Source organism: Lithobates pipiens, unplaced genomic scaffold (assembly GCF_037356315.1).
Source record: "Lithobates pipiens isolate NorthernLeopardFrog02 unplaced genomic scaffold, aLitPip1_a1.2 Scaffold_8, whole genome shotgun sequence".
Taxonomy (NCBI): Eukaryota; Metazoa; Chordata; class Amphibia; order Anura; family Ranidae; genus Lithobates; species Lithobates pipiens.
This window is the reverse complement of record NW_027507903.1, coordinates 533,611,272-533,635,187: the sequence shown is the minus strand read 5'-3', so window position 1 is coordinate 533,635,187 and position 23,916 is coordinate 533,611,272. Positions and strand designations below refer to the sequence as shown.

Sequence of the window (23,916 nt, the reverse complement as noted above, 5' to 3'; positions counted from 1 at the left end):
TTCTTGTTTTCTTTCTTGTTTTCTTTCTTGTTTTTTCTTGTTTTCACAAACCATTTACCACTGACAGGGATGCTTACATTGATCAGCTTTTTATTTATGTAAAACGCTTATCCCAAAAGAAAATGCTGTAACTGTGCTTAAAGAGTGTAGCTGGATTTTGGCTTTAAAGTTGGAGTAAACTCCCATCTCAGATTTTTACCTAATGGGTAAGGCTTACCTATAGGTACTGTAAACCTCTCCTAAACATGCACCGCTTAGGAGATGTCACTGGCTGCATGTACAGTAAATATCACCCGGGCCGTTCCTTCAGAGTCCTGTGCCGTAAACAGTGGCTCCCACACGCATGCACGGGAGTGATGTCATCACTGCTCCGGCCAGTCACACAGGCAGGATCCACGGACCCGGTGAAGATGGATGCACCTGCAGCGGTGATAGCTCAGTGCTGGAAGGCTTGTTTTCAGGCAAGTTTAACATAATGTGCTAATATGCAATGCATACTAGCACATTATGCCTTTTACCTTGCAGAGTTTAAAAAAAATAATTGGTGCGGTTTACTACCGCTTTAATTTGTTGGAACAAGTGCATCTGAGCTACTGCCTGTGTAATGCCTGGTGAGCCTCAAGAACACAGCACTCCGCCTGGGGAAAGTCTCTGCAATCCGTGCAAAAAGTGAGAGGCCAGTGCCATGGAAGTCAGCTAAAACATTGTTTTATTAATGCAGGTAAACAAAAGTCAAAAAAGCCAATGTGTTTTAGACATCAGGCCTCAATCGTGGCGTAATATGTTAGTGTATCTAAATCTGCCAGTACATTTAACACTCTTCCTCCCCCCAAACTGACAATGCTGTTCAAAGGTGCCTCCTGTGCTCCTTTATTCAGAGTGGAGGCACTCTAATACAGGAGGTGTTACTGGCCAGGTGAAGGCTAAAAAATGAATGCAGCCAACCACATCTTATGATTGGTAAGCTGCAATATATGATTTTAGATATAATACCCCTTCAAGCCCACAGGCTGAAAAAGAGAAATGTATACGTCTGGGTGGATTTGATTTAAATCACTAGTAAAAAGGCTAGATTTACCGTAAATAAACTTGATTTTAAATCATAATTTTTAAAGAGTAGCTGTCATCTGTCCCACAGCGGCTCCTCCTCTGACCCGCTGTTGACTCACCGACAGTCCCATTCACTTTAATGGGACAGCTGGTGATGCAGAAGTGATACAAGGTGAGGGATGTGGTGGTTGCAAGTGAATGGATGCCCGCTAACAGGCACTGTCTTGATGGGTCTGAAATTACAGGTGCTCTTTGAATGTAAGCACTTATTCTTGCTGGCAGTTGGTGTGAATGTATGTTCTCCGCTTGCAGAGCTTGGATTCATTGAATGAGTTTACCAAAACCGTAAATATTGTAGAATATACAGCATCACGCTACATAACTAAGCTCCATTTCATGCTGAATAAACTAAATTGTTAATGTATCTTAAAAAAAAAACTATCCTTAGATACTCCAAAAGCATTTTATTAAAATAAATTTGATAAAAATCAAAGTCAGATTTTAAAACAAGATATCAGGGTGTTTGATCCATGCACCCTGGTATACGTATATAGCAAGCTTTCCCAGAGGAGAGGGTGGGTGTCATCAGTGCAATGTTAGTAGTCCCAACACAGGAGGCTGGGCAGAGCCAGGGCACAGGCACTCTTTGGCTGCAAGCTTGGAAGTGCTCTTGAATCCCTGTTCACATCTCATGATTTGGGATCGCAAGCAATATTACTGACATTCTGCCTGTGATCCCAAATTGCATGGCAATTGCTACTTGGGTGTGTGTTTGTGTGGTGATTTTTGTTTTTTTGCATGATCATTATTGTTTGTTTTAAGATGAAGCTGGCACTGAACATGTCTGCACAGTGCTTAAGCATATTCTCTCAGGCAATGTGAGTGAGCAGTTCTACACAGTGTTAAAGATAAAAAAAAAAAAAAAAAAAAAAATGTTGGCAGGCATTCCTTTTGCGCAGTCAAACTGCCTTTTTAGAATCTGACCACCACGTTGCCAGATCAGGTTGTGGTACCACTGCCAAGGCTCAATGACCCAAACGTTCAGCGGTGCAGCCAAATGACTGGAACTCTCCAGCTGTAATTGAAGCAGCAATACTGTGGCTGAATATACCGTCACTGGCATACATTTTTCAATTTCTCTGCCATCATAGTTGCATTAGAAGGAAGTATCCTACATTTGTCACCTGAGATGACTGAGTAATATACACTTCTTTCTTTTTTTCTAAATACACAGTTGAAATGCATATATTGGGAGTTATTTTACCTGATAAAGGATTTTGTGCAGCTGGCCTGAGATCCAGAAAGCACATCAAGCCTCTTGGCATGACCTCCTGAGATTGTGCTTCTGCTCCCCCCCTCTCCATGTGTCCTCAGTTAGGCATGGCTCACCTCTATGCCATGTGGTGTTCGTTTTTATTTTTTATATGCCTTTATGGGTGCATTATCATTGAACTCTATAGAACTTGTTCAGCCAAGCGGCAGCTGATGCTAAATAATTTTGGGTGGGCGCAAACTAAAGTCACGTAACACACCCTCCCCTGCAGGAGACCGACCTTTTTAACTTAGTAGGCAGGGGGAAGGAAGAGCCATTGCTTCTCCTCCCAGCTGAACAGAAAGTGTCCTAAGACTCCCTGGTATCGGGACCTTCTTCCTGATTGGGCGGGGAGAAGACTCAGGCATACAATAGCTATTGTCGCACAATGGGGTGGGTGGTCCCACCCTCCTTTTTTTATTTATTTATTTTTTTTTTTTCCAATTGGAGCCTCGAGCTGAACAAGGGCTCAGGAGGAGCCTGCGTACTATCGGTACTAGCGGTCTAGGGTTCTGATGTCAAGACCAGAGCAGTGTCAATAACCTTGCTCTGGATGTGAGGGACAGCCCACTGCTTGGATTTTTAGCGCTATATAAATCCTGTAATAGGGAAGCGCTGTCTGAGGGGGGAGTGGAAGATCACGTAAGCAAAACAATTTCTCCCCTCTCCTAGACAAAATGAGCTGTTAACCCGTGCAGTCCCTGCAAATGGACACTTTTTTATTTTATTTGTTTGCCTAGAGTTGGGCTTTAAAATGCTCATGTAGCAAAATTCAGAGCAGCGAGGCAACTAGTTCCCCCTTTAGTGATTCTGCTGACCAGAGGATATTAGGAAACTGGTGTACAGGAAATTTTAAATCTTATATTTGTTTTATTAAAAATACATGGTTTTAAATGCATTTTTTTTTTTTTGCCTTATGCATGAGATCCATTTGTGTGTATGTGTGTATATATGTGCATTGGAAATGGCTCTTATTGTCATCTTTTCTTGCCCTGCAGACTCCCGCACTTGGAGAACCAGGCGAGGGGATGATTCCACGGTGGTTATGGTTTTTGGCGCTTTTGCTGAGAATAGAAGTCAGAGGGTGGAATCAGCTTCCACGGAAAACTGTGCGCTACTCAGGTGAGTCTTCACCCTGTAGTATCTGCTCTTGTGCTATATTTCCTGAAGTGTGGAGGCAGATACAACTGCTGCAAATGGTGCCAGATTAAAGCACAGCCTCTGCTCTGTAGTCCTGTTGGGCCCGGATTATGTCACCTGTTTGTGCGCTCTTCAGGTTCCCCATGGAGGTGATGTCATGCTGTAATTATACCTCCATATTCTCCCCTGTGACTTTTAAGGCAGTGACTAATCACATGACCCATGGAAAGATGGCCAAGATTAATCTGCTGGGAGGATACTGTTCATTTATCTTTATGTAGAATTCAGTTTTTGCGATGCAGCTTGTCTGTAACACTTGAATGTTTTCGCATTAGGGGTCTCTGAGCTTCGCCAGGCCTGGCCCAGTGGTATCTCCCATTACCTGACGTTGACGCTGGATGAGAGTCGAGGTGTGCTGTATGTTGGTGCACGAGAGGCCATATTCATGTTGGACCTTAATAATGTTGGAAAGCAATTGCGGCCTCCGGTAAGCTTCATTTTAATTTATTTAAATTTTATTTTTAGTTCAAAGCCTTTGTATTTAGAGCTTTCCATTGGTATACATAATTCCTCATGCTAACACCTACTTTCTTTCCTGTTCAGATTGTATGGGAAGCACCAACTGAAAGGAAGATAGAGTGTGTCAATAAAGGAAGGAACAATCAGGTGTGTATGCGGCAGGGTTGAAATGATAAAAGATTGAGGGTACATCCTATTAAAGGATATCTGATATCCAGACACTATATGTAGCTATTTTGTAGGCTAATCTGTACACGTGACATGACCAAATGTCTGCCCCCCTGTGTGTACCATTCTTCCATCGTAGTCCCAATTATAAATGGAATGTATCTGTGTTCAAACTCGGTTTCCTTTCTTTTAATTCCAGACGGAGTGTTTCAATTACATTCGCATCCTGCAAGAATTTAATGACACTCACCTCCTCACCTGCGGGACGTATGCCTTTCAGCCCAAGTGTGCTTATATTGTGAGTACTCGGTTTCAGGTCGATAAAGCAAAGCGAGATTCCTCTTCGGTGCAGACAAACACTGCTTTACTGTTTACCCAGCTGGCATACTCAGCCAACAGCAGGATAGCCAAAGTGGGAGCAGGTCATTGTTAGACCTGGTTGTGTCATTTGTCTGCCTCTTGCTCTCATGCAGGCACTAATTGCATTGACTGACAAGTTTCCAATTCACCCTGTGCCCCTTATGTGCTTGATTCTGTGTCAGCAATGGGCCATTATCGCTCTCCGGGCATCCACTTAAAGTGCTACAAACTACTTTTTCGTTGCTAGTGTGATCACTTAATGTTTCTGGAAAAACCCTTTGTTAGATCTACAATTGTTAACTTCAGCTCACAGGGCTTTCTGCCAATTTGCCTGTAGCTGTCTGTTCCTTTTTTTTTTTTTTGTAGTTTAACTTTGGTTACGTCTTGTGCATTGTGAAGACTGTTCCCTTATTTCTCTCCAGGAGCGGTCGACGTTCACTTTAGATGCTGTTAACTTGGAAGATGGACGGGGAAAGTGTCCATATGATCCAACCACAGGCCATACTGGGATTGTTGTAGGTGAGTACATCTTGCCAAATGTTCTGATTTGTTGAGTAGCCCCATTTTTGTGGGACAGTTCTGTTGGTAAACCTTCCCTAATGGCTTCCAAGATTGTTCTGACAGGAAGCGACGGGAAATCTCTCTAATGGGGACAAGTCCTTAAAAAAAATAAAAATAAACCCTTACAGATGATGCAACCCCTCTCTTCTCTACTCAAAGAAATAAAGGCTCATTCACACTATTATTGAACTGCATAGATAAACACAGGGGCACATAAAAAAATTAATTGTTCACACCAACAAGCTGCATTGAGGTTGGTTGCAGTGCACAGTGGTATGCAGACAACCCACCACAGTATTTTTTAAAAAAGCCGCAGTGCATATGTTTAAATGAAGGGTCCTATTGTGAGACTTTAATAAAGGTGAAAAATTAAATAAATAAAAAAAGTGCCTTTCATAATGCAAAGTACTGCCTCTACACAGCAGACACCAGCCTGTCTTGGTACATGGGTTGATTTGCAGAAGCTCTAAAGTTTTTGGATGCAGTTGAAGTTTAATGATCACTATAAAGGTGGTGGATTTTGGTTTGCTTTAAGGGTTTGACGAGAGCTTGGGGTAAAGCATTTGAGATCTCAAAATATGTGATTTTTCTCCTACTAAAAAAGATACACGTTTAAATAAAGTACAATGAATAAGACCAAAAATGTATCTGAAAGTACAGCCAGCAGAGCAGAGAACTTGCTCTAGGCTTGTTTGTAACTTATCTCTTGCCTTAAGGGGCTAAATAATCCTTCCCAACTCGCCTTACTTATCTGTAGCTTGGGGAGAAATTCTTTTGCTTTCTTCCTGTTCTGGGAAATGAACTCTGGTTCATCTGTGGTTTGAATAGGCTATTCTGTGTTCCTTCCCCTTTTTTTTTTTTTTTTTTTTTTTTTTTTTTTTTCTGGTTTTGGTGCAAGAGTATAGAATAATCTGGACTAATAAGGGGGGTGGGGGTTCTGGTTGTAGAAAATACATTTTTGTGCTAATCACTATTCATATCCACATGAAAACATGATCTGGTCTTGGGATAGGATTGCTAAGGTTGGGTATATACAGTGGTGGTAAAATGTCAGGTTTCTGTGATGTAAAAAAAAATGAGACAAAGATAAAAAAAAATTCTGAACTTTTTCCACCAGATCTCTAAACTGATACTCAATTGAACAACAAATTGAAATCTTTTAGGTGATGGGGAAGTAAAACTAAAAAACTAAAATGTTATGGTTGCATAATTGTGCACACCCTGTAAACTAACACTTTGTTGAAGCACCTTTTCATTTTATTACAGCACTCAGTCTTTTTGGGTATGAGTCTATAAGCATGACACATCTTGACTTGACAATATTTGCCCTCTCTTCTTTGCAAAAACACTCCAAATATGTCAGATCGTGAGGGTATCTCCTGTGCACGGCCCTCTTTAGATCACCCCACAGATTTTCAATCAGAGTGAGGTCTGGCTGGGCCATTCCAATACTTTAGTCTTCTTCTGGTGAAGCCATTCCTTTGTTTGGTTTGGATGTATAGTTTGGGTCATTGTCATGCTGAAAGATGACTATGCTCTTCATGTTCAGCTTTCTAGCACAAGCCTGAAGGTTTTGTGCCAATATTGACTGGTATTTGAAACTGTTCATAATTTCCTATACCTTGACTAAGGCCCCTGTTCCAGCTGAAGAAAAACAACCCCAAAGCATGATGCTGCCACCACCATGCTTCACTGTGGGTATGGTTTTTTTCTTTTTTTTTTTTCCGATGTGCAGTGTTTTTGCACCAAACATATCTTTTGGAATTGTGGCCAAAAAGTTCAACCTTGGTTTCCTCAGACCATAACACATTTCCCACGTGCTTTTGGGAGACTTCAGATGTGTTTTTGCAAATTTTAGCCAGGTTTGGATGTTTTTCTTTGTAAAAGGCTCCCGTCTTGCCACTCTACCCCATAGCCCAAACATATGGAAATTACAGGAGATTGTTGTCACATGTACCATAAGCCAGTACTTGCCAGATATTCCTGCAGCTCCTTTAATGTTGCTGTAGGCCTCTTGGCAGCCTCCCTGATCAGTTTTCTTTGTCTTTATCAAGTTTGTAGGGGCATCCAGTTCTTGGTAATGTCGCTGTTGTGCCAAATTTTCTCCAGTTGATAACTGGTCTTCACCGTGTTCCATGGTATACCTAATGCCTTGGAAATTTATTTTGTAACCTTCTCCTGACTGATACCTTTTTAACAATGAGATCTCTCTGATGCTTTGGAAGCTCTCTGTGGACTATGGCTTTTGCTGTAGAATGCGACTAGGAAAATGTCAAAAGGCCTACTAGAACTGCACTTTATTTGGGGTTAATCGGAGGCACTTTAAATAATGACATGAACAATACAAAAAGTCCCCAGGTATATATGGAAAATGGGCTATATATTCAGTGTAGACTGAGCTAATATTAATATGAAGCACAAAGTAGTCTTGTTAAGGAAGAGGCAATAAGCAATTCAGACCAGGGTTCAGCCTGGTTACCTGGTTACTGTTTCGCTTCCAAGGAATCGTGACTGGGGCCTCAATTTACATGGGCATACTACAGCGTACACCAGTGCTAGGGCCATGTTTACCTGCACAGGTATTCCATGCATCCTGTCCCCATTTGACATTTGTGTGGATGCACGGCCTGGAACAAACGCTGTCTGCGTTTTAGAGCTGTGTACCCACACAGATGACAGTTTGTGAGCAGTGGTTGTGTCGGTGCAGCCATTGCATCTCGTTTTAACATGAATGGGACCACCTGCATGTGGATGCACATAAGCACGGCCCTCGCACAGATGTATGCCCGTGTGAATGGGGTCCAAGAAAATCCTGTTCCTGCATTGCAGCTTCCTCCACTTTTTTTTTTTTTTTTTTTTTTTTTTTTTTTTCCACTTTACCCAGTCTTTTCATTGGATTGTCAACTTGCATCATCTATCCAGTGAGCAAGGAGCCACCCAGCAATTTAGTAATGCCAAAGTAGAAAATAGCAGGGTGATCGTCCTGATTAGCAGACATGATGGGCAAATTGACAAAAAAACTGTTTAGCATTTATTTATTTTTTTCTTTTAATTTCTTCCAGATGGAGTTCTATATTCTGCCACTTTGCTCAATTTCCTGGGAACCGAGCCGGTGATACAGCGCAGTGTGGGGCAGCATAATGTTCTAAAGACCGAATATCTGGCAACTTGGCTGAATGGTGAGCATCCAATATTTATTTTTATTTTTTTTTTATTTATTTTTTTTCTTCTTGATCGTCCTGTACACTTTGGCCTCTCCTGTCATATTAAGCCCCCTCTTTTCTGCTTCACATTCTATTTAGTCTTTCCTATTCTCACATTTGTCCTGCATCTTGCCGATAATCAATGTCAGGCTGCAATCCTCTATACTTTCTCTCCACCAGGTCCAAACTTTGTGGGCTCCTCTCACATCACGGAGAGTGAGGGTAATGAGTTGGGAGATGATGACAAAATCTATTTCTTTTTTACTGAGCGGGCCCTGGAATATGACTGCTACAGTGAGCAGGTTGTCTCCAGGGTGGCCCGAGTCTGCAAGGTGAGTGCAATCTACGGGAGACCTGCAATTATTTCTGATCTTTTGTTTCTGTAACTGAATATTGAGCTTAAGTAGGGAAATGATTCAGCATGGCGCCTTTGTCTTACCTTGCTCCTGCAATCTATACAAAAAGCCAATTAAATATAACTCCTGTAATGCTGAAATTTCTGCCTGGCTTTCTCTGAATGCAGATTAGAAGGCGTGATGTCGGACCTCCTGATCTGCATAATTGTTTCAGGTCAATGACTAAGAACATGAAGCCAAGTGATCGGCATAATAGTTGGTCAGGCAACTAGCATATTCAGAAGTAGAACTGAGCAATGACAGTCTCCTTATTCTTGCAGTACGGTGAATTTGCTTATTTCATTTATAAGGGACCACCAATTGGTCATATTTTCCAGGAGTATTTTTAAAAGAATTACACTGATGCATGCTAGGTTATGAAAGCTGCAGCAAAGGGAGCCAAACTATTATCCACAGCAATCAGTCAAGATTCAGTGCTAGGAAAAATTAACCATAGGCAACACTTTCAACCTTTGCCCTGGTTTTATAAACTAATCATTGCAGGAAGTGAACATAATTTAAAATGTATTATTGTAGGGCTTACCTTTGTTAAAGTACCTTCACATTTTACATTTATTACAGGTTTTTATATGGCACTGACCATTTGCACAGCACTTTACATACTGAGAATGCGCACAAGACTCTGCCCTCATGGAGCTTACAATCCAAGATCCCTATCTCGCATGCATGCATGCATGCTCATACTAGGGCCAGTTTAGACAGGAGCCACCTAACTTACCAGCATTACTTTGGAGTGCTTACTTTTGCATATTCTTGTTAAATATAGACACTTGTAGATCAGCTACTAGAGGGAGTAATGTTTGCAATGAATCTACCTCCCTTCTTAACTGTTGATAAGACACCAGCCACATAGGAACTGCATTGATTTAATTGAATCTGCCAACTCAAAGGCTTTCGTTGTGAAAAGGAGCAGTAAAGTGCCATTGGCACTGCAAAGTATGAACCGGAAACTGGGTGTGCAGGGCGCTGCCATTTTTCCTAAAGAACATACTCCATTACACATTTTACATTGACATTTAAATAAAAAAACCTTGCATGCATAAAATGTATTTTGCATGTATAGCTACATTTGTTAATACTATATTGTTCCTTTAAAGTGACACTATTCTCCAACACTTATTCTCCAAAAATTGATGCGCCTCACCCCAAAAAAAAAGACTGAACTGAATGATCTCTTGGCCACTGAGTTCTCAGTCTCCACTGAGCAGGGCGGTGATGGTCATTCTCTGCTCTGTGCTCTGCTCCTCCGGCACTCACTGGAGCACCAGGCAGGGGTGGGAGCAAGAATGGCTGGCCATGGGTCGAAAGGCAGAGCCAATTGTCAGTCAATAGCAATAGTCTTCTGTCCGTTAACTCTGGGTTGCAGGAGAAGATGGTAAGTGTCCTGTCTCCTGTGAACCAAAAAAGTATAGCCTAAAAAGCTTAGGCCATACTGCTTTTAATTACCCTGTAATTTATTTTTCATAAAATAACTTCCTACTGTGTTTTTCTGCCCCCTCTGTGAGCTCCAGAACCTCTTCTTTCCTCCCTTCCGTTTTTGTTTGGAATGAACAGTGCACATTATTATTATTATTATTCAGGATTTATATAGCGCCAGCAATTTACGCAGCGCTTTACAATATAAAAGGGAGACAATACAGTTACAATACAATTAAATACAAGAGGATTAAGAGGACCCTGCTCAGAAGAGCTTACAATCTAAAAGGGTGGGGCAGGTGGTACAGAAGGTTATAATTGTTGGGAATGAGTTTATGGAAGTGGTAGGAGATTAGTTTGAGACGTGATAGGCTTCCCTGAATAGATGAGTTTTCAGGGATCGTCTGAAGGTAGTAAGAGTAGATTACAAGAGTACATTAGTTGTAATCATATGCATGGTTTTATGCACACTACACGGTCCAAAATCCATAGTCTCTAGTCCATCTTGGGAAGTGAGTAGGAGAGGGTGGCTATGTTTCCACATACAGTGGGACCATGGAGCGCAAAGCTATCCACCTTCTAACACTAAGTCAGATCACAGCAGCAAAAAAAAAAGGAATTTGGAGGAGGCTAAGAGAAATCGAATGGAACTTAAGTTCAGAACACATACATACATAATGTTACCATTAGAACTATATAGACAGGGGAACACTTGAACTAGTCAATGAGTTAGACTGAGTACTATCAGTAACGATTCAGTGTTTCATTTCCCCAGTGCAGCGTGGAGTTTGACACTAGATCCTGGTTGATTGCTTTAGGAAATTGCCCTATTCTATCCTTTTTCATCAGTGCTCTTCAAGCTAATGCATATTGCCCACCCTAAAATAACATTGTGTTCTCACAGTTCATCCAAGCAGAGTTTCCTATACATACACACAGTGATTTATAAGCTAACAAACCCTTCCTGTCTTTTTGTATGTTCCCCTTTCCTTCATATTGGCTCTTGTATGATTGTATTACAGGGGGATTTAGGAGGGGCTCGCACTCTACAGAGGAAGTGGACAAGTTTCCTGAAGGCCCGGCTAGTGTGTTCTATTCCGGAGTTACAACTTCATTTTAACCTGCTGCAAGCTGTGTACACGTTGCGCACCAATCACTGGAGATCCACACAGTTCTATGCCGTTTTCCAAGCACTCTGGTGAGACATGAGTGTTCCCTGGTGTTGATAGAGGCACTTACAGTTTTAATCTAGATAACCTGATTTTTAATCTAGTTATGGTGTCTGTTTAATTTCAGTGTATTAGATGGACCCTGTATCCGACACTTCAGCAGACATTAACATCTGTAGAGTATTGCCATAATATAGAAAACAAAGCATCCATGCATACCGCACTCTTATTATAGAAGTCCATGTACATCTTCCCTCTTTTTGCAAAATATTAACATTTGAAGTATTAAGTCAAAGAACAATTCCATGATCGTATGGCTTTGGGTCAGTGGTTCTCATACAGTTCACTATGCTCTGGCCTCTAAAGACCTTTTTTTATTTTAGATTCAGCTAGTTCTCATCTCTTTATTGAAACTTAAATATTTTCCATGTAAAAAGAAAAAAACAAAAGTCTCTGAGGACAAGTGGGGTTTTTATTTTTTATATATGGGGTCCCTGTACTTCTGATATTCAACATTCATCTACAGAGGTGCCTTGTGTCTAGCAGCTACTGTTCCTTAGCAAACCCATGAATGGCATAGGACCTATTTAGAAGACTTTGGGTTAGAGAGAGTAGTCAAAATGTGATGCATTATCCAGAAACCATTCAGATTCACATATGTGTGAATTGGATGCGGGTGTGACTGGCACTCAATGGAGCCGGTTCACACATGTCCAGGGCGGCTGCGGTCCGCATTTCAAAAGGGTCCCGTGCGTGTTTTGGGCCTGGGTTGAGCAAAAATGTGGACAGGATTCGCACCTGAACCCTTGATCAGTAACGCACCAGACCCCATGTTGGGAACCGCGGCTGCACATATGTGAACCTGCCCTTACTGAAAGTCAGGGCCAGTTGTATGTATTTCCCCCCCCCCCCCCCCCCCCCCGTTTTGTGGTAGGTTGTATGTTGAGTACCTTCTATTCTGTGAAAGCCTAAGGCACAATCTTTATTATATTTTAGCTATATACTAGGGCATCCACTAGGTCGTTTTAATCCCTTTAAATTTCATTTCATCATATGTTATGTTATTTTCGGCTAACGGTCTTTCTCATTTTAGGGGTGATGTCTCTGTCTCAGCCGTCTGCCAATACTCTATACAAGACATCCAGAAGGTGTTTGATGGGTCATACAAGGAATACCATGAGCAGGCCAAGAAGTGGGGCCCTTATTCTGACTCTGTGCCCATTCCCCGTCCTGGATCTGTAAGTTTAGTCTAATTACTGGTTAATAGAAACAATCTAAGGCTAATAAGCTGCATTTGTTGACCTCACATGAACTACATGGAGAGAGGCGGCACAAGCTGCTCATCCCTTGAGAAGCAGCCAGGAAACCTTTTGCAGCGACACAATGAACTATTTGTGGTGACTTAACAGTTCAGCTTTCCATAAGAATCATATGAAAAGCCTATTATTTTCGTGAAGTGTTTTTATTCAGTTTTCCTTCTAATGATGATTTTCTCAGTATAAAAATGTTTAGAGCAGAGGTCTTCAGCGTTGTGTTCTGAGCCCTGCACAGATTTAGGAAGGGTTTGATTATCCCACAAATTATAAAAAAAAAAAAAACGGTACTAAAAGATGGTAAATACTATAATCATAATGAGATGTTGTATCCTGGTATTTCGGAGCCTCCACCCTGCTCGCCAAGTACCTGGACTGAAAATAGGAATACTACACTATGGGAGCATTATTTTTTTTTTTTCTTATGTCTTCTGAGTATTACCAGTTCTCGTTGCAGTTCCTGAGAACTTTAAAGGTCCTGGGGAGACTGTTTTTCCCTGAGCTTTGTGAGACTAGTGTTTAGTGGTCATGGCAATCTGGTAAGCTCCACCTGGGTGTGGAGCTGGACGCACTTTATATGAAGGATTTGTCACAATTTTCTCCTTTGTCGTTTATCATCTCTAGCTACATGGATGGGTGCTACCTTGTTTATGGGCTTGAATCTCAATGGGACTCTGCTTTAGTTTTTTCACTTGATAAGTTGACCAATATTTTCACTAGCGCTTCATCTATTTTGCATATTTTATATATTGAGATTCTATCTGCTTGGCTTTTTGTTTTTTATATAAGTGTGCTGTACATATTCACAAGTACAAAGGGAACTTGAATATAACCTCAGATGGAGCCAAGCAGTTCTTGTAGATTTTAAGTCATTCATTGCGGGTGTCAGATTTAGGTTAACAAATATCACTTAAAATGGAACTAAACATTGATTTAACAGTTTAAAAAGTTATATTCCAGGCACATGCGAGGAATAGCAGTCACATTTTGGTTGTGCTCTGACGCAAACCATCAAATGGCTGATGTCATAACTCATCACGTGTGGCATCACGGCAGCTGGAGATCAAACGGAGGCTAAAATGGATGCTTCCTTGGCTAAAAATGATAGGATGTTTTGGTTCTGTTTTAAAGCTAAACGCGAGGCACAGAAACTTTGAAATCTATTCCTCAATAGCCACGTATATTTTACATATTGATGCATCATTTTCATATCCTAGAAATCTGTTTGTGAGCAATGGCATCACCTCCTTAGTCCCAAATGACTAGCAGGCATGCTTTTCCTCCATTGCACAGTCCATTAAATATTAGACAGACATAGTTTCAAGCCGCACATTTCTGATTTTTGCTCTGCTGTCTGCTTCAGCCTTGAATTTTAATTGCCACTTACTGTCAGCCCTGCATGTGCTTTGCTAGAGCTTTCGCACTGGAAACTGTACAGAACTGCACTATAGGCCACACATCCCAACGATCAGGGGAAAAAAACACATTTGTACATTAAAACATTTTTACCATTTTGTTTCTCCTATTGTTTTTTTAGCTTACTCCAGTTGTGATAAATTCTGAATACAGTTCTTTCTTTTCATTTCCAGTGTATCACAGACTTTCACAGGCGTCACGGAGTGAGCAGCTCACTCGAGCTTCCAGATAACACTCTCAACTTTGCCAAGACGCACCCCCTGATGGATGATTCTGTCCAGCCTGTTCATGGGCGCCCTCTGCTGGTCAGAAAAGGAGTCAATTTTACTTCAATTGCAGTACAAAGAACTGAAGGGCTGGAAGGGGAGTTATATGATGTCTTATTCATTGGAACAGGTGAGCTTCTGTCAGGATTCCTATTATGAGATTTTATTTATACATTATATACACAATGCCTTGAAAAAGTATTCATTCATACTTCTTGAAATTTTCCACATCTTGTCGTCATGTTACAACCAAAAACGTAAATGTATCTTATGTGATCTCTGCAGCTTCTTCAGTTACCGTGGGCCTCTTTGCTGCTTCTCTGATTAATGCTCTCCTTGCCCGGCCTGTCATTATAGGTGGATGGCCATGTCTTGGTAGATTTTCAGTTGTGCCATACTCTTTCCATTTTTGGATGATGGATTGAACAGTGCTCTGTGAGATGTTCAAAGCTTGAGATTTTTTTTTTTTTTTAGAACCTAACACTACTTTAAATATCTTCACAACTTTATCCCTGACCTGTCTGTGTTCCTTGGCCGTCATGATGCTGTTTGTTCACTGAAGTTCTCTAACAACATCTGAGTGCTTCACGTAAAAAGCTGTGTTTATACTGAGATTAAATTATACACAGGTGGACTCTATTTACTAATTAGGTGATTTATGAAGGCAATTGGTTCCACTAGATCAGGGTTTATCTTGCAGGGGTCCATGGAACCCTAAGGTTCCTCCAGAGATTGCTAGGGGTTCCTTGAGCAATGAGTAATTTCTGCCTCTCAAAAAACAAAAAACAAAAAAAACTATTGGCACTATTGATGTATTTGGTGATCTGAGGGTAATTCTTCCCAATGGCCAAACGAGCCAGAAGCATTCTTCCCACTGACCATCCCACGAATATATCATGAGTTGTAATTTTTAGTAGGGGTTCCCTGAAACTAAAATTATTTCAAGGGTTCCTCTGTGTTGAAAAGATCAAATGGCTGCAATAGATTTTAATTAGGGGTATCGGAGTAAAGGGGACTGAAAAAAAAAAAAAAAAAAATGCATGCCGCACTTTAAAAAAAAAAAAAAATTGAAAGCCATTTATCATTTCCCTTCCAGTTCACAATTAGACCAACACAAAGTGGCACATATAACATAAAATACACTTGCGTTTTTGGTTGTAACATGACAAAATGTGGAATATTCTGAGGGATATGAATATTTTTCCGTGTATGTGTGTGAAAATTAGTTGCTGCAAAAATGAATACACCCCACAGCTAAAACTGCTACATCTAGTATTTTGTATGACCTCCATGATTTGTAAGGGCAGCACTAAGTCTTCTAGGCATGGTGACCTATTGCAACCTCTATCTTTTTCCATTCTTCAAGAACGACCTCCTTTTAGAATCTGGATGCTGGATGGAGAGTGATGCTTAACTTGTCACTTCAGAATTCCCTGTTCTTCCGAAATTGCCAGTTGCCTTAGATGTGTGTTTTGGATCATTGTCATGCTGTAAAACTGCATGACGACCAAGGGCATGGAGCGATGGTAGCATCTTCCTTTTCACTATAGAGCAGTACATCTGTGAATTCATGATGCCATCAATGAAATGCATCTCCCCGACACCAGCATGTTTCACTGTAGGCATCATGCATTTTCTTTTGTACTCCTCACCTTTGCAATGCCCTACAGTTTTGAAGCCATCGGTTCCAAAAACATTTATCTTGGTCTCATCACTCCAGAGTACAGAGTCCCAGCAGTCGTCTTCTTTTTCAGCAGTTTGACTTTCTACTACTTTAGCTAACTGCAGTGAATTTGCATATCGATTTTTCTTCAACCCTTCTCATTAGAACATGCTCCCCGTCGAGGTGTTGACTTCTATGGACGGCCTGGATGTCTCTGAGATGGTTGCAGTTGTATCTTTGTTACATTTTTGTATCACGTTTGCTACAGTATTCTGACTAAGTAAAGCTTTGCTGATCTTTTTCTTATAGCCTTCACCTTTCTTGTGTAAACAAATTATTTTTCTTTCTCAGGCCTTGTGACATTGCTCTTCCATGTGGTGCCATTGCTGACAGCATGAAATAGGAAGGGGATTTCTTTTAATGCGCTTTTTATACTCCACTGGTCACCTATTTAATGAATAATTAGACTCTCACTTAAAGTTGGAATTATGGTTAATTAGGATTTTGTTGTCTAAAATTTTAGCTTTTCTCAAGACTTTCATTGGGGTGTATTCATTTTTGCAACATGGTCTTGACTGAAATTGTTAGGAAAAAAAAATCTTGTGTGTACAAATTAACAAATCTTGGTTGCAATCAATGGCCCCTATTTGTGGGGAGTATTTTGTAGTATAGTATCCCATAGAAAATGTTGATCCTGAAAGGAAAGTAAAGATTTTCTGACGCATCTGCTGGGGTGTGATGTGTGTGTGTGTGTGTGTGTGTGTATATATGTGTGTGTGTGTATATATATATATATATATATATATATATATATATATATATATATATATATATATATATATATATATATAATGTGTGTGTGTGTGTGTATATATATATATATATATATATATATATATATATAATATAATATAATATAATATAATATAATATAATATAATATTATGTATGTGTGTGTGTATAAATATAATTTTTGTATAAGTTTCTATTTTTTTCATTTTAAACAGGAAATGGTTGGCTGAATAAAGCTGTAAGCATGGGTTCCTCCGTACATTTAATTGAAGAAGTTCAGATGTTTGATAAGCCTCATCCTGTGCACAGCCTAGTCATCTCACCCCGATCGGTAAGACCATGTCACATGTAATTGCCATCATTCTCTGCCATGTCAAACCAGTATCTTCTTGCAGCCCACAAAATGGGATCAGTTTGTCAGATCCTAACATCAAAAGTTGAAGATGTTGTTGTTTTCTGATTTTCTGATCCTGTCCTGAGACTGACTAGAAAATGTATTGAACTAATAAGCACTGCCTATTTTCTCTTAGGATTTTCTCTGAAGCGGTAGTGAAGTCTTCAATAAAAAAAAAAAAGAAAAAGGAAAAAACTACTGGCCCACCTGCAAGTTAATGGCATAATGTGCTTCTATGCACTGCCTACTAACATATTATGACAGACTTGCCTGTATAAGGGGTCCCTCCAGCAGCACGTTGTCACTGCTGCTAGGGCTTCCATCTTCATCCGGTATTCCTTCCGGGTTCACAGGCTCAGGCTGTTTGAATGGCCAAGCCGTGATAATGTCACTCCTGCACCCAGGGCACAATCGCAGCATTGCATTCTGGCTTGACGGCACATTCAGAGCGCATATGCTGGTGACTACACCGGCTGCAGAACTTGTGTGAATATTTCCTAAATATGCACTGTTAGGAGATATTCACAAAAACTTCAGCCAGCGACATCACCAGTGCATGCACACTGCACTCTATTCATTGTACCTACAGGTAAGCTTTATTATAAGCTTACCTGTAGGTACAAGTGACAGTGGCGTTTACTACCACTTTAATCTACAAATGTAGTGTTATTTTATTTTGGATAGAACGCAACATTCACAAAATACATTTTCAGGATGGAATAGTTTGTGAAAAATGTTATCTAGATTTATAAAGCAAAAGGATGGGTGGCTATTCTGTGAACATCCAGAGACCTGTTTTAAATTAACTTGAGGCAGACATCTTAAAAATAATCCAGCCGAACAGTATTTAGCTGTTGATCTGAACACAGGAAAAAAATGCTAAATTATAAAGCTGAATTAAATATAAAGTTGCTGTTTTACCTGCCACAGAATTTGTATTTTTATAATTTTAAGCTCTTCAAAGCTCTGTCCTGTCTGGCATATGAGGACCTGACTTTTCTTTTGCTTCAGTTCATTTGTGCTGCTACATGTACAGATCTCCGCCTTACCCCCAGCCTGTGACTGGACAGTGGAAGGAGAAGCAGCAGACAACTCTGATCTATCCTCCTATTGGAATGCTGCTTGCACATTAGCACAACTGATTGGCTCCTCGTGCTGCTTCTTCCTTCCTCAGTCTAAGGTCTCAGGCAAAGGATTGCAAGAGGCTGATACCCGGTTGAATGGTTTCCTTATATCTGGAGTTAGATTTTTAATATTACAAGGACAGTTGCATCGTTCACAAATCTGTGTCCTGTCTCCATGTTGCTGACTTCCCCCTTTCTCTTGCAGTCTTTTCTTTTTGCTGGTTCCCCATCTGGACTGGTACAAGTACCTGTGGCGGACTGCAGTAAATACAGATCCTGTGCAGACTGTGTTCTTGCCCGGGACCCTTATTGTGCTTGGAATGTCAACATCAGTCGCTGCGTACCATCTGATGAGCAGTATGGGTGAGTGCTGGGGAATACAAAGTATTTTTTGTTTCTGTTTTGGGGGGAGAGTGAAAAGCTATGCTTGTAACATACTTAAAGATTTGAGATCCTGACAGTTTGTGTTTCTTGTAGGGATATGTTGCTACAGGATCTCCAAGGCTCAGATACATCAATGTGCGAAGTTCAGTACAATAAAGCTGGTAAGTTGTTTTGTCTTGATTTGCAGAATTTATTCACAGTTGATTGGAAAGGACATGAGGTAGAAGAAACGCGAATATCAACCGAAAATAAATATATATATATTATTATTTTTATTTTTATTTTTTTTTATTAAATCGCCACATTTGTATTCTATATTAAAGGAGAAGTTCACTTATAAATGCACATATTTTTGCTGAATTTGGGCATTTTATTTTGTTTTCTGCAGGAACCTGGAAAGCATTGTACTTGTGATCAGGGGTACAATGTCGGGCTTCTGCAGACAAGCCCCCTGCGTCTTTCAACCTGTACTTTTTTGGATGGACTGGCAGATTGAAAGCTGCAGGGCTTGTGGATGAACTACAAGCCATTTGCTGTGGTGTATGATAGTACTTGTAGCTCCTTCATTCACAGGAAACTGTGAATGATGCAGCCATGTGGGCAGAGACCTGTTTTTTAATTGTGACAGTGGATGCGGGGAGAAGAACCCCCTGCCTACTGTCACACTAAGGGGAGTCCCACCCATATTATGTTCCAAAAGGTGAATCGGATCACATCTGAATTTGGACTATATCTCATGATTGCACACTGACACTTCCTTTGGACTGTTACTTTTTAATATATATCTTTTGTACGCTTTTTTATTTATTTTTATTTTTTTTGAGTGAGGTCCTTTTTAACATGTGTATTTTTGTTTTCACTATTAGCGCTACATTTATTTTATACTATTTTGACTGCACAGTTTTTTGTTTTTTTTTCTGACTGGTTTTGCTAGCAGCTAGTGTTTGTCAGTGTGTTTTTCATCCTCCATTTTTATATATAATTATATATCGCTTTGCTTTTCAGTTAAGCCCTCATTAAGAAACCTGACTGTGGCCATTGGAACAAATGTAGTTCTCCCATGTGAGCTGACCTCCAACCTGGCTCAACCAGTGTGGACCTTCAATGGACGTGAGTTGTCCCAAGAAGACAATGAATCTATGCTGTATGACATTACACTGCAAGCTCTGGTAATCCTTGGAGTAGGTGTCCACCATTCTGGCACGTACTACTGCTTTTCAGTTGAACAAGAGACTCGCTTTGCCTCTGAAATCTACCAACTCAGTGTTGTGGCTTCACCATCTCTCACTTTGGAATCTCGGGCTCCAATGGATGGTCTGGGTTTGGTCTGGATGATGGTAATAGCGCTTGGAGCAGTGTGCTTGGTCTTGTTTCTGGCTGTTATCTACCTGCGAAGGAAGTTACAAGATGAGATGGAGAAAGGGTCAAAGTCCCTTGAGAATACCCTTGTGTATCCCATCCAGTTGCCATCTCAACCAAAAATGACAAAGTGCCTGCCAAGTGCAGATTCAGATGAGAAACTTTGGGATCCATCCTCTTTTTATTATTCTGATGGTTCGCTTAAAATTGTCCCAGGTCACGCATTGTGCCAAAACAGCACTGGCTCTTCCTCACCTTCTGGCAATGGGATCCCAGGTCAACCGCTGCCATCACCACCTCTTCACTCTCCCAACCACATGCTGCTCTCGGGAGTGCGTGGCTCCAGCAGTAATGGTTATATACGTCTAACACTGGGTGGTGGAGTGGGAGAGGAACGTCCTCCGCTTGGTGAGCTTAACGAGGAACTGAGGTGGAAACTGAAGCAAAGACAGACTCTGCCAGACTCCAACCCTGAGGAATCCTCAGTCTGACACACCCTCTTTACCACCTGCACAGTTTGCACTGTTTTTTTATTTTATTTTTTTTTTGTTTTGTTTTTTCCTCTGAACTACCTCAGGGACTGGAGGATTGGGGAAGGAATGCAGCCAAATTTTTTTTTTTTTTTTTTCTCTTCCCCTAAAATGTCCTCCTGATGGACTGCAGTTTAACTTAAGTGAGGAAAAGACCTAAGCGGCTCCCTTGTTGTCCCAGTGTCCTTGTTCATCTTTGCTTGATTTCTGAGACTCGTAAAACTTCAGTATTTGTTAATCTTTCTTTAAAGGTTTGATGCGCACACACAAGTGATATAAAAAGCATTGTGACTATTCCATCTTCTTTCCTGAAATCTGCAGCACTAGCAGCAATAACAGATGGTAGACTCCATGGCACGTTTTACTGAGCTGCAGGGATCAATCATTAACCATTCAGTTGCCAGTTTTGCTCTGCCTCAGCTGTATATGGGCAATTAAATCATCACTACTGTAATCTCCAGCATTCGTGTCCTAAGTTTACAATGGTCTTGAGCATAACAAAACTTTTTTATAACTTGACCAGTTCCTTCTGTGTAGAAGTCTGTGTAAAAGCTGGAAATGGCAACCATTGGCAGCCAGTTACTGTGGAACAATATACTTGGCATGTCATGAATTTGGGCTTGTATCTTTTTAGGCTGAGTGTATCTGTATCCCTTTTTGTATTCCGGTCCACTTTCTGCAGGTCATATATCGATTGATTATATCAATCTCAATTCTCCGCAGTGACCGGTGTACTACCTCTAGAGTTTTTAAAGATCTACTAACCAGGCTGAAAGACCCTGTTGATTACCTATGGAGAATACTTTAGATTTTGCATAGTAAAGTGTGTCCTGCATCCTCTACTGGATCCTGAAAGGAAATTCAAACTGCTAGTAGAGGGGTAAATATTTTTCTCTGGGGTCCAAAATGGCAGTAACGACCTGGTAGGGGATGTGTCGCTCATCCATTCCACTCAAAACATAACTTTGTTGGAGTGGCTCTATAATTAAAACCATGTACCAGCTCAGCCCAGGTCATTCAAGCAAGTGCTTAGCAGATGCATATGGAATATCTGTAAAGAGAAGACTATAAAGTAATTGTTGGTGGCCCAAGCCTGTACTGGAGAGAAGAACTTGTGCTTGTGACAAATCTATAGAAAGTAAATTTAAGCCTATCCAAATGTAATGGTAGAGAATAATGGAAACCGTCATTTTGTACTCTTCAAAACTCATATCTGCCACATCCAAAATGACTGCTTCAGCCACATGATGTTGATGCAGCCTGTCTGGTTGCTGAGTGATCGTGTATATGAATTTGTTTTAGACGCATGAAAATGAATGTGAGGATGTAGTAATATTTATATATATCTTTTTGTAATGTCTTATGCTGGGGCAGTACCCCAGAAAACCACTTCTTAAGCATCTTCCAATCCAGTATCTCTTCCTGATCCTTTCACCAATAAACTCCCACTTTGAGTACTGCAAGCCTGTTCTAGTTAACATTTCAAAGATCCATTTTTTTTAAACCTGGAATTTGTATGGGTCCCCACCATGCCAAATGCCAATTTGTTTTCTCTTATTTGTGTGTCTGCGAGTGGCCGAAGGCAGGGATGAGAGAGCTGTGTTTTTTGTATATACATATCCTGTCCACTGGTTTTAAACACCAAACCTCCTTCGGGGTCTGCTCGCTAAAAATATCTTCTTTTTTTTTTTTCCATTCCCTTCTGTAAATAGGGTTGTCCGTTCTCACGCTCTCTCTTTCCTGGATTCCTTCTCACTTCTGTAGCACACTGTGTAATTTATTTGTTTTAAAATATATTTATTTCCTGTAAATACTGTATTTTTATATTGAGAAAATAAAAATAAAATTTAAACATGTTATGTTGTTGTTGTTTATTCCTAATGCTATGTCCATGATGCAGTAAGTCTTGTCTAGCCAGCAAGTCATTTGCCAAAGTTCTGACTGCATTAAACTTCTGAAATTTAAAACTGAATTGTTTGACTGGATGCTTGTTTTGGTGGCCTAAACCACAGCTTTTTTTTTTTTTTTTCCCAGTTTGAATGGAGTTGCAATGGTTAAAGCCCATCGGGTTTTTATTTGTGAAGATTGTCATTCACTTCCTGTCCTGTAGACATGGCAGAAAATCTCTTCAAATTGAGTAAACTGCCTTCTTATATAGTTCTCACTGAAACGGGTCCCCATTGGACAATTTCCCCTCTATTGTTGTTCTGGTGACAACTTAAATTTTGTATTTCCCATCACTTTTAGCTCTCTTGACAATGGTCACCACGATAAATGTGTGAATTTCCCTAATGGGGACACGGCAAGAGGCTCTAAACTCTCACCACTCTATCAAAAGATTTAAAAAAAGGTTAGGCTTTAGATATACTTAAAATCTGAACTACAGGCACAAAAGCGTGCATTTGGACATACTCCTTTATAACCTCAAAGGATGTAAATCCACTTATCTTAATCGTACAGGACAGACGCTGGATATTAATAGACCCTTGTTCATAGTCTGCTGCCTTCATGTGATTGGATGCAGACCAAGCTTTGCTGGACACTGTTCCTGGGCATACCTCATTAACTGTGCTTTACTCCTTGAGTCCTCGGTTTTTTGCTAGTGTCCTTAGGTGATTGACCTAATGGAGAAGGCATTCTCTACTTAACTAGTTTATTATCTTGCTTTGAATTCGTCAGTTGGCTATTTGGTCATCTCCTCACTGTCTTCTTCGACAACAGAAGCAGTACTTCTGGATTGGTGCAACCTCAGTAAAACCTTGTGAGCCATACTCAAACCCTGTAACATAGGGATGGCCTGTAATGTTGCTTCGGGCACTGGATCCTGCCTACATGCTCCCCTTAGCACCACGTGTGAAGTTAGTCACAGTGCTATAGAGGTCCAGGGCAGTGATCATCCCTATTTCTTAAAGACCCCTCTTAAGGGTACACCCACAGTGACAGGCAAAGCGTGGACCCTAAATGGGGACCAGTAAGCCATGATCACCCAGTTACTGGACCAATACTGTAGTACTAGGTTACTTGTATTTCCTCTATAGTATGCAGGTTTATATTAAAACTATCAAACCAGGAATGTGTTTCAAAAACGATTTACTTATAGAGGAGTTAAGCTTTTCAAACTTGGTGGAGAATTCTGCCATTTTGGAGTTTAGTCTCAGGAGGATGACTAGATGTTGCATCGCACCACAGGTCACACTATTGGCAGTAAAAAATATTTGAGATTTTGACATGTTGAGCACAATAGAAAACATTAAAGCGTTTGTTAACCCTGTATCGCAAAAAAAAAAAAACCTGGCTGATCCTGCTTGGCTATACCCCCCCCCCCTCTGTAAACTGACCACAAGAATCAGAGCTGCTGAGC

The 23,916-nt window shown here is 40.6% G+C and overlaps 1 protein-coding gene across 1 annotated transcript in view; it reads left to right on the top strand.

The window, feature by feature from the left end:
• Positions 1-22,414, top strand: part of SEMA4C (semaphorin 4C) — a 45,689-nt gene extending 23,275 nt beyond the window's left edge. The window contains exons 2-15 of the mRNA XM_077469552.1: positions 3,361-3,484; positions 3,838-3,989; positions 4,106-4,168; positions 4,389-4,487; positions 4,972-5,068; positions 8,173-8,289; positions 8,494-8,645; positions 11,168-11,343; positions 12,408-12,552; positions 14,217-14,439; positions 16,980-17,095; positions 18,488-18,645; positions 18,760-18,827; positions 19,672-22,414. Of these exons, the coding sequence (XP_077325678.1) occupies positions 3,391-3,484; positions 3,838-3,989; positions 4,106-4,168; positions 4,389-4,487; positions 4,972-5,068; positions 8,173-8,289; positions 8,494-8,645; positions 11,168-11,343; positions 12,408-12,552; positions 14,217-14,439; positions 16,980-17,095; positions 18,488-18,645; positions 18,760-18,827; positions 19,672-20,516 (2,505 nt within the window). The 5' untranslated portion in view covers positions 3,361-3,390 and the 3' untranslated portion in view covers positions 20,517-22,414. The remainder of the gene's footprint in view (positions 1-3,360; positions 3,485-3,837; positions 3,990-4,105; positions 4,169-4,388; positions 4,488-4,971; positions 5,069-8,172; positions 8,290-8,493; positions 8,646-11,167; positions 11,344-12,407; positions 12,553-14,216; positions 14,440-16,979; positions 17,096-18,487; positions 18,646-18,759; positions 18,828-19,671) is intronic.
• Positions 22,415-23,916: the final 1,502 nt, after the last annotated feature.